Here is a 9,520-nt window from a genome sequence, read left to right on the forward strand (position 1 = left end):
CTTTGAACCAGTTGAATTCCCACTGCTTATTTAACGAAAAGTTAAATTTAAATGTATATTTATTGAAAACCATTAACCGCTTGTATATTCCAGTGGCTGGAATTTCCAGAGAGAGATATCGATAATTTTACTCGAGAATCGGCTACTTCATTATATTTGTTGGTGCATCATAGTGGTGGTCCGAATGGTGGTGGACCAGCGGCTTTTCTCCTGCAAGTGTCAAACTCTGTTTGCACAAGTGATGATGAGTAAGAAACAGCCCTGCCTCAAAGTTAATTTATAAATGGCTATGCCTGGACAGCAATTCAGTTAATTAATTAACCACTCTAACGATAAAAAATTAAATACGGAAAGTTCCTGTGTCTTTGCGCCATTTCTCTACTTCAGTACTTTAATCGTAGAGTTGTTATAAAACTAAAAAGTGCAGTGTAAGTATAAGTAAGGGAGTATTTCATATTCAATGTTTTTTATTTATTTTCAGCTGTAAATTTAATTATTCTTTGGTCATAGGAAATTGAGGAAACATTTACAACGAGACTAAATAATCATTAATAATCAACATGGACAGCAAAGGGCGTAAAGTTATCGTTTGCGACAATGGAACTGGGGTTAGCAGATTGCAAAATGCTTAATTTTTATAAATAATTGTATAAAATCCACAATAATGATTGGTAAATTTCAGTTTGTTAAGTGCGGTTATGGAGGGTCACATTTTCCTGAGCATATTTTTCCATCCATGGTTGGTCGTCCGATAATTCGTGCTGCCAACAAAATTGGAGACGTGGAAATTAAGGTATCATGGCAAGTTATCAATCGTCCTCTTGTCTATGAATATGCCTTATGCTTCAATACATCCAGATTATTGATTGAGGGGTTTATTGTTTGGGGAGATTAATTACCCTCCAAACTTATGTGACTTCCAAATGTCAAAATTTGTATGAGCACGTTTTTTAATATTCATTTAATTTTCCAGGAATATGGGCTTGAAAATGTCAAAGTATGATGATGTATTTTTATTATACAGTTCACAGTTTTTGCATTTCGGTTTTCACACTAATTTCTATTTTTAGCCTATAAAACCCATGTAGAGTGGAAATGGTATTGAAATTATTCGGGAAAAAATTGAACTCCATTCCATTGATAATTTCAATTAAAAAAATAACGGCTGTTTGCTAATGTGTGAATACATCTTTTGACACTAACAATTTGTATGTATATATATTTATAACACGTCTGTAAAAAATCTGATTATCTTAATCAATTTGTGTGCTAATGTCTGTTTGTTGTGTCAATTTATTACTGCCAATAGCAAGAGGACCATGATATCGCAGTAAGTTTTGCGACAGAGTATGTCAGTGCCTTCAGCATGTGAATGATATTTATTTGTGTTATCTTTTTCTTCGCCCTAATAACGTGGAAACACTGGTTGTTCATGTCGTTGTTTCATGCATGGCCTTATTTAATTTAATTTATGTCTTGAAAACTTGAAATCCTGTGTTTGATTAACATGCCGATACATGCATGAAAATAGCTCCAATATCACTCTTTTTTAGTTTGTAAATTTAAAGTTTTGTGGAATTTCTTTCGTTTTATTTGTATGCACACATATTACGGAAGATAAATTATCATAATTCAAGTTGTCCTTTTTAGGACTTAATGATTGGCGACGATGCCAGCAAATTACGGTCAATGCTTGAAGTGAACTATCCCATGGAGAATGGTATTGTGAGGTAAGAAAAATCCATATTTGCATTGCATACAATTAATGAAATTACAAGTAATTTATCCACTTGTAATTGTCTAGAAATTGGGAGGACATGCTTCATCTGTGGGATTATACTTTTGGACCAGAAAAGATGAATATTGATCCTACGGAATGCAAAATTATGTTAACGGAGCCTCCAATGAACCCAACAAAGAACAGGGAAAAAATGATTGAGGTATTCTTTTGGAAATGTCTCACCAAGCAGCAGAACGGCTAATGCTTGATTGTATTTATAAATTTTTCTAGGTGATGTTTGAACGCTACCAATTTGCAGGAGCTTACATTGCCATTCAGGCTGTTTTAACACTTTATGGTTAGGAATTGCCTATAATTGTATATGGTTCTGATGGTTTATAGAATAAGTATGTGGTTCTTTTCAGCTCAAGGACTCTTGACTGGAGTAGTCGTTGATTCAGGCGATGGAGTGACCCACATTTGCCCTGTATATGATGGATTTGCATTGTCCCATTTAACTCGTCGACTAGATATCGCTGGACGAGATATTACACGATATCTCATTAAAGTATGCACAAAATACTATTAAATATAAGAAATATCTGGGTGAAATCAATTTAGTTGATTATCATTTAATTTTAATAGTTATTGTTGCTGCGAGGATATGCATTTAACCATTCCGCAGACTTTGAAACTGTTCGCATGATGAAAGAAAAATTGTGCTACATAGGATACAACTTGGAGACTGAGCAGAAGTTAGCTCTCGAGACCACAGTTCTGGTGGAGACATACACCGTTAGTAAACTTTAAAAAATTGCACCTTTGAATTGATAAGCCCAAATTATAAAACGCAAAATAATATCATTTTTTCAGTTACCTGATGGCAGAATCATTAAAGTTGGTGGGGAACGTTTCGAGGCACCGGAAGCACTATTTCAACCGCATTTAATAAATGTGGAAGGACAAGGTTTGTAATTGACCTTGCCATATTACAAATATGAAAAATTTATTATTATATTACTACTTATATTAAGGAATTGCGGAACTAGTGTTTAGTACTATTCAACAAGCGGATATTGACATCCGCCCAGAGTTGTACAAGCATATTGTCTTGTCTGGGGGTTCAACAATGTATCCAGGTCTTCCTAGGTATGATTTTGTATTACATGTACAAAATAAATTTTCAAAGATTACTAATTAATTGACTATTAACTAAACTATTCTGAAAAAAATCATGTATACCTCTTTCTAGTCGCCTTGAACGAGAGATTAAGCAACTTTATTTGGAGCGTGTACTGAAAGGAGAAACTGACAAACTTTCGGTACGGTATAATCAGTTTTCGTATTGCATATTTAAGCAGCTTACCTCTGGGGGTATTAATTTTACTATCAGCTTGTAGTGAACTTGTAAAGAAAGCAAGATATAATTTTTTTTTCCAGAAATTTAAAATCAAGATTGAAGACCCTCCCAGAAGGAAGGACATGGTCTTCATTGGAGGGGCTGTACTTGCCAATGTAATGAAAGACAAAGACGATTTCTGGATGTCCCGTGAAGAATATTTGGAGAAAGGAGTGAAAGTACTCGAAAAATTGGGTGTTCGTGCCGGTTAATTTGCATATGTGACGTTATATGCAATTTTATATTAATAATTACACAATTATTATTTATTAAACTAGCATATTGTTAAGAATGATATGATTCTTGTAATACTAATTTTGATAATTACTTTCTGGATTTAATTTCCTCACAAACAATGAAACAAAACCCCAATTATGTTAAAATAGGCTGACCTTACTTTCTGACATTTTGTTTAATGTAAAAGTATTCCACATATACCTAATTACAAGTATTACTGATAATTATTTTCCTGTATTTTTTTTTGTATTTCACAATCATCAAATCCCAGTCTCCTCGTGTATGCAGTGAAGTTTTTAATCACTTAATTTTAATTTGTGCTTGTGCTGTAATCATATATCCCAAAGCTATCGCGACATTTATTATTCTTTAGCATTATCATCCACATCCAAATACCGGTTAATTTTAGTTACGTAATAGTTTAAGCATGAATGTGTATTATTTGGAATCAAGCAGATATCAGTAATTTCTGCAATAAAGTGGCATTCCATTTCAAACTAATTTCTCATATATCATATTTCTCATATATGGTAGAAAGTAGAAAGCTTCGCATTGTGCTCGATTGATGCCGGTAAATATCAACACGTGGAGGTAACATGCTCCAAGCAAGTGACTCGATTCAATCTCACATCGGACTTTCACTTCACGCTTGCCACTGTCTCTGTCTTGTTGGCTGTTGTCAAAAATTTAAATTATAATTAAATACGTTTTATCCTCCTTTACACCAACCACCAGCAGACCAACCAAGAAAGAATGGCTGAATCCACAAGTACCACCAATAATAATACTCAAATCGAAGCACGATTTTGCGTGATTTGTTCTTCAGCTGCGAGTAACAAGATCGTAAAAGACGAATCGTTCGTGCAGATATTAGATTTGTATTGGAGAGGGATCGAAGTCGATGTTAAGCCAGATTTGAGCCGACGGCTTTTCCTCTGTATCCCATGTCATGAGAAACTTAATAATTTCTACCAGATAAACGATATGGTCGCTTACTTTGACGCCAAATTAAAAGAACTCAGGATGAGCATTTTGAGCACAAACGTGAAAGGGATGCTATCCTGGCAGGAGAAAGGTTTAAAATTACTTCCGTTCCAAGCAGAGATTATGAGCAGTAAGTACCTAAATGAATTGTTTGAACTTGTTTGGTTATAGTTAAAACTATAACCAAACTATAATACTCTATAAAATACTATAAAACTATAAATAATAAAGAAAGGTTTCCCTCGGGAGAAAACTTAATTTTAAGTTTTCTCCCGAGTTCTCCCGAGCGTTGTATAAAATTACATTGATCGACAGTGTCGATTGGACACAATCAGCGGTTTTCAAAATTAACCTTCTATCGATGTGAAAAGTTTTCATGTCTTAGTTAGTGTATCTTCCAACTTTCTGATAAACGTACTGATTACTGATTTCTATAGGATGGGGAGCCAAACTGGAACCAATTAGAGAGACTGCAGACCAGGCAAAAGCTGTCCTAGCCCAATTTACTGCTACACTTTCGAAAGAAGACGTTAATAACGATGCCTCAGCTAAACCAAACTCCTCGCCTGTCAACAAGCCAGCCTCATACTCATCTCCAAACAATCCGAAGCGTAAAAGAAGTACAAAGGAGAACGAGCTTGATTTAGAATACTCGGGGGGCGATAATTTTTCGGACGACGGAGATGTTAGAAGGAAAACTGGACAACAACCTTCACGTCGGACAGGCTCGTCAAGTACCACCGGAAGTAATGTTGGGATCACCAATGCAGATGAAACTAATGGTAAAGAGTGTCCCGTATGCTTAGACATTTTTCCTTCATATTCACATTGTGCGAAGCATTTGCGACAACACAGAGGTATGAGAAGGTCTTAAGATTTTCGGAATAAAGTTTGAAATTTTGTACTGTTTTTTATTACAGTTGGAGAAGGTGATGGAAAATTTGAATGCCTAAATTGCCTGACCGCATTTGATGAACGAGAGAAACTCGTTAGCCACAAAAAACAGTGCCCCACTGTCAGTGCGGCCGTCAATATCTCAGAATAGATAAAAGAAGAATCAAAGGCTGATTTAGTTTGTATTACACATTTAACACCACGAACTGATCATGTAAACATTATGTAATTCCGAGAATCATATACTTTGGTGTATGTATGTCATTATTATTAGTTTTATTTTTTTCAAGATTTTTTGAGTTTTCCTTGTACTTTTTCAGAAATAAAATTGAATGCAATGAATTGTGCATTTTTCATACACGAATCATTGAATCATAGGAAGTATTCTTTTTTGCACTATTCATACGGAGAGCAAGTTCAACTGTATACACTGCGTAAAGTACGAATGTCTAGTGGGAAAGGGTGTAGGTTTTCAAAAATATAAATAAGAAGGTGTATTGGATTAAACGAAGTGCTAGTACCGATAAGCTTTTCTCAAGTCTAGTATTCTTGTGGGTTTAGGTCTTAGGTGGTCAGATTTACGAGTTTTCGAATGCCTTGTAAGCTAAATTGAACGTAGTGCTTACTTCGGCTCAGTCGGATTTGTTTTACTTCGAGTTCTTTGACAAAGAACAATACAATTAATATTATATTGTACATTGAGCTTGTTACATTCGTCGTAACTGTCGTAAGTTTGTGGTAATGGCGTCTGGAGGAGTGCAACTATCAAATCCGGAGGAGCTTCCCATCGAACTTCTCCACGGCGAAATGGTTTGCAGTGGAATATTGGGTGGCAAAGAGGATGACCCGGTATTAATTAAATTAATTTAGACATTCGACATTGTAAATTTCATCGTGAATGAATATCATTAAAAATTGTTTATTTAATTTGTTGCAGAATGAACTACTTTCAAAGTTGGAATTTATTGGATTTAGTACGGGCTACAGATTAATTGAGAGGTATACAATTTCGGGGATTAGGAATGATAAATATGATATTGTCAATCATACTTACTCCCACATTGTATCTGATTTACAGGTTACTAAAAGATTCGCCACGCTTTAAAGATGAGTTAGACACTGTCAAATTCATATGCAAAGACTTTTGGGTGGCGTTGTATAAAAAGCAAATTGATAATCTAAGAACAAATCATCAAGGAACGTATGTCCTACAAGATAACTCGTTTAAATTTCTCTCCAAAATATCCGCCACGAAGCAGTATTTGGAAAACGGACCAAAGGTACACACATAAAGGAGGAATATTTTATCTTGAATATTACATAACATTTTTGTACATTTTACAGTTTTTGGCATATACTTGTGGAATAATCCGAGGAGCCTTAGCAAATCTTGGAATTGCATCTGTAGTAATAGCAGAAACTGCGACAATGCCATCATGTAGATTTCACATTACAATTCAACGACCGTCGTAGTAATCAAGTTGTTTTGAAACTTTTGAAAATGACCCTTTTTCGCCCAATTACATTCCGTTTCCCATCATCATATTTCTTACTTATATACATAATACAATAAATTTATTCAACTGTTTTTATGTGTATGTGTTTGGTACAAGCATAAAATAAAATCATTATTTGACAACGTTGTAAAACAATTTTTTGGTGTGTGATAAGACTGGAATTTATTTTTATTTTTTTAGAATGGTAGGCTTGTGAATCTCTCCAAGCTCAGTGTGTAGTTCTTTGAAGCATTTTATGCAAAACAGATCCCCATCACATTCTTTGCATTTTAAAGTTGCTCTCCTCTCATCACAGATTCGGCACAAGTTATCCAGATCCTCGTCATCGTCGGAATACATGCTAACGTCTTCAGAACATGCAACAGTAGATGCCACAGTTTCATCGGATGGACCTGCCATGTCAGCTTCTTGATTTTGTGTTTCCAATTCAACTTCAGCTTTAAACTACATCAGAAATTTATCGAGGATTTGATAACATAATATAAATACCACAAATTCATTGTCGTCTCGTCATTTAACTTTATTACCTTTTCTATTATTCGTGCCACTTGTTCTTCTTCTGTAAGTTCTTCTATTTCTTCATGTGATGATCCTGCCTTTCCTGACTCTGAAGATTGTTTAACAGGTCCACTTTTATCTTCACCTCGGAGTCTTGCAAGTCTTGCCTCAATTCCACTCATTGCATCTGACAAACCAGCTTGATACTGGTGGTCAAGTTGCACTTCGGCAGAATATTTTGCTATTAGATCCGTATCAGTTTCCGGCTTGCAATTAAAATTTGAAGAACCTTTGCTTAAAGCCTGAAGAGATGGGTCTTCATCTACATAATAATAATGTGATAACTAAATGTAGATATGCGACAAACTACGACTTAAGTGATTGCACGTATTAATTGTTTTATCTTTGCAATCTGTTGTAAATACCCTTTAAACGAGCCAATCTGGTCTCAATTTCTTCCTGAATCTGTTCCGAACTGCGTCTATGAATAGTTCGATCACCATTTTCATCTTTTCTCAAGGATTCTAATCGATCAGCAAGTTGCTTATCCTCCTCGGACAATCCCCTCTTCAGCTGAGCCATACGGGCTTCTCGAGCAGGCTGCTTGTAAACAGTTATTGGAGGACGTGCAGGATTTTCCATTGATTCTAATCTGCAATTTAAAAATAAATAAGTTAGACCTATACTTAAACAAAGAAATAAGTTTATTATTATTTCACCTCAAAAGCGCATTCGTGATTATGGGTGGTTCTTCAGAGTCCATTTTCGATGACTTGCTGGTACAACAACGCTGACAAACTAAAATTTGTTTATTGGTCTTCGAATCCGTGCTTTGAAAACGGAGACATTTTTTGCAATATGAAAATCCGCATTTAGGACAGCCGTACTGTAGTGAAGAATAAAATTAGTATCAAACTAATAACAGCTACTAATCCATTGTACAAAAGGCATAAATATTGGCAAAACTTAGCCACTCAGCAGAGATAAGTACAATTGTTATTAATTCAATTCATTTGAAAATTAACTTACTTCACGTTTCAGAAACCCAAATGCAGATGCACATCCATGGCATGACATTGTTCAGGTCACAAGTGGTCCAAATTATGACGTTTGGAATTTGTAAGGCAACAATTGTGAAGTTTTATTCGTGTTGCAAAAACCTGGACTGAAAAATATCGAGTTAGTCGTGGCTGTGATGTAATCTGAATGAATCAAAACAAAAATATCGGCAGTTAGAGAATGACTCACAGCTACATTGGTCTCATCATCATCTGGAATGCACTCGTGACTCTCCACTTTCACCACATAACTCTCCTCGTGGGGCGCTTTGAGACTAGGCAGACTCACATAATAACTAGCTTTCACTTCGTTTTTGCCATAATTAATAGCCTGCAAAATATTAGCTGGTTCCACATTTAATCAGAAAATCGCGTCTTCCAGATATGCTGCAGGTCGTCTTTGCATAAGGTCATCGCACTTTTTCATTTTCTGAGTGAGTGTATGAAACCGAGAAGGTGAGACAACATATCTTGGATCATGGGTGCACTGGTTGTGCAGTCGCATAAATTTTTAATTTGCAATTGAACTCCCCCTTTTCCACGGTAGTTGAGGTGGGACTGGTGGAAGTAGCAACAGCAATACTCCCTGCAGACTTCCGTGTATGATACAGCCAAGGTGCTGCACGAAATGCTTGGGGTGAAGGTGAAAGCCTGTCGTAAAAAGACTACAAAAATAAAATTTCTAGAGTTCCACCAACGGCGATGAGTTTATTATGCACCAGACCACTAGAAAATTGTGGTAGAGGATGGTGCGAAACTACACAGTGACTGACTAATAAATAATACATGATGAGCTGATAAAAATAATTTTTATCTTTCCTCCACCGGGCATCTAGTAGCACATATTTATTCTAAAATACGTATGTATGCCAAATTCTAGCTTTGATCTCTGTTGAGTTTATTTTACATGTACGAATTTACAGCCAAATTCATTTTAGATTAATCAACGGAAATTACATTTTTGATGAAATGATTGACTTTCAAGCATTGCAGCAGAGACAAAGTTTTGTACATGTACGACAACCTTGATTCTTGTTCCCTTGTCAAAATCATGGCATTCTCATCGGAGCTCTAGGCGCATGGTAAAATATCCATCGTTTGCCTACTCTTGTACTTTCCTATGCATTTGCTTCTCGCTTGCACCATTCAGCTCCGATTCCGGGTTCGGGAGAAAGTTGCTGTGTAGACGGGCGGGTTCCTTTCCAGGGCCGTC

General features: G+C 35.8%; 3 protein-coding genes across 9 annotated transcripts; 2 read left to right on the forward strand and 1 right to left on the reverse strand.

Moving 5' to 3' along the window:
• Positions 1 to 205: 205 nt before the first annotated feature.
• Positions 206 to 3,857, forward strand: LOC110845093 (actin-related protein 2). Of its 4 annotated transcripts, none has more exons than XM_035847980.1 (13): positions 206 to 438; positions 511 to 608; positions 683 to 793; positions 1,310 to 1,330; positions 1,651 to 1,730; positions 1,805 to 1,940; positions 2,012 to 2,078; positions 2,146 to 2,288; positions 2,366 to 2,515; positions 2,594 to 2,687; positions 2,755 to 2,869; positions 2,973 to 3,042; positions 3,161 to 3,857. In XM_035847980.1, the coding sequence occupies exons 2-13, from the start codon at positions 561 to 563 to the stop codon at positions 3,329 to 3,331; spliced, it is 1,206 nt and encodes a 401-aa protein (XP_035703873.1). In that variant the 5' UTR covers positions 206 to 438; positions 511 to 560; the 3' UTR covers positions 3,332 to 3,857. The 4 variants fall into 4 exon arrangements, with proteins under 4 accessions (XP_035703873.1, XP_035703872.1, XP_021947142.1 ...); XM_035847979.1 differs by having other exon boundaries at positions 206 to 428; XM_022091450.2 differs by lacking the exon at positions 1,310 to 1,330 and having other exon boundaries at positions 206 to 428.
• An 88-nt stretch (positions 3,858 to 3,945) lies between these two features.
• On the forward strand, positions 3,946 to 6,822 carry LOC110845097 (trafficking protein particle complex subunit 6b-like). 3 transcript variants are annotated; one of them, XM_022091458.2, is made up of 6 exons: positions 3,947 to 4,470; positions 4,778 to 5,122; positions 5,261 to 6,083; positions 6,172 to 6,233; positions 6,313 to 6,514; positions 6,579 to 6,822. In XM_022091458.2, the coding sequence occupies exons 3-6, from the start codon at positions 5,976 to 5,978 to the stop codon at positions 6,705 to 6,707; spliced, it is 501 nt and encodes a 166-aa protein (XP_021947150.1). In that variant the 5' UTR covers positions 3,947 to 4,470; positions 4,778 to 5,122; positions 5,261 to 5,975; the 3' UTR covers positions 6,708 to 6,822. The 3 variants fall into 3 exon arrangements, with proteins under 3 accessions (XP_021947147.1, XP_021947150.1, XP_021947148.1); XM_022091455.2 differs by lacking the exons at positions 6,172 to 6,233; positions 6,313 to 6,514; positions 6,579 to 6,822 and having other exon boundaries at positions 3,946 to 4,470; positions 4,778 to 5,197; positions 5,261 to 5,598; XM_022091456.2 differs by lacking the exons at positions 6,172 to 6,233; positions 6,313 to 6,514; positions 6,579 to 6,822 and having other exon boundaries at positions 3,951 to 4,470; positions 5,261 to 5,598.
• Positions 6,780 to 8,532, reverse strand: LOC110845094 (abscission/NoCut checkpoint regulator). 2 transcript variants are annotated; one of them, XM_022091454.2, is made up of 6 exons: positions 8,498 to 8,532; positions 8,279 to 8,414; positions 7,969 to 8,135; positions 7,675 to 7,901; positions 7,279 to 7,571; positions 6,780 to 7,195 (listed from the first exon to the last, which is right to left on the reverse strand). In XM_022091454.2, the coding sequence occupies exons 2-6, from the start codon at positions 8,324 to 8,326 to the stop codon at positions 6,920 to 6,922; spliced, it is 1,011 nt and encodes a 336-aa protein (XP_021947146.1). In that variant the 5' UTR covers positions 8,327 to 8,414; positions 8,498 to 8,532; the 3' UTR covers positions 6,780 to 6,919. The 2 variants fall into 2 exon arrangements, with proteins under 2 accessions (XP_021947146.1, XP_021947145.1); XM_022091453.2 differs by lacking the exon at positions 8,498 to 8,532 and having other exon boundaries at positions 6,784 to 7,195; positions 8,279 to 8,491.
• Positions 8,533 to 9,520: the final 988 nt, after the last annotated feature.

Source organism: Folsomia candida, unplaced genomic scaffold (assembly GCF_002217175.1).
Source record: "Folsomia candida strain VU population unplaced genomic scaffold, ASM221717v1 Fcan01_Sc002, whole genome shotgun sequence".
NCBI lineage: Eukaryota > Metazoa > Arthropoda > Collembola > Entomobryomorpha > Isotomidae > Folsomia > Folsomia candida.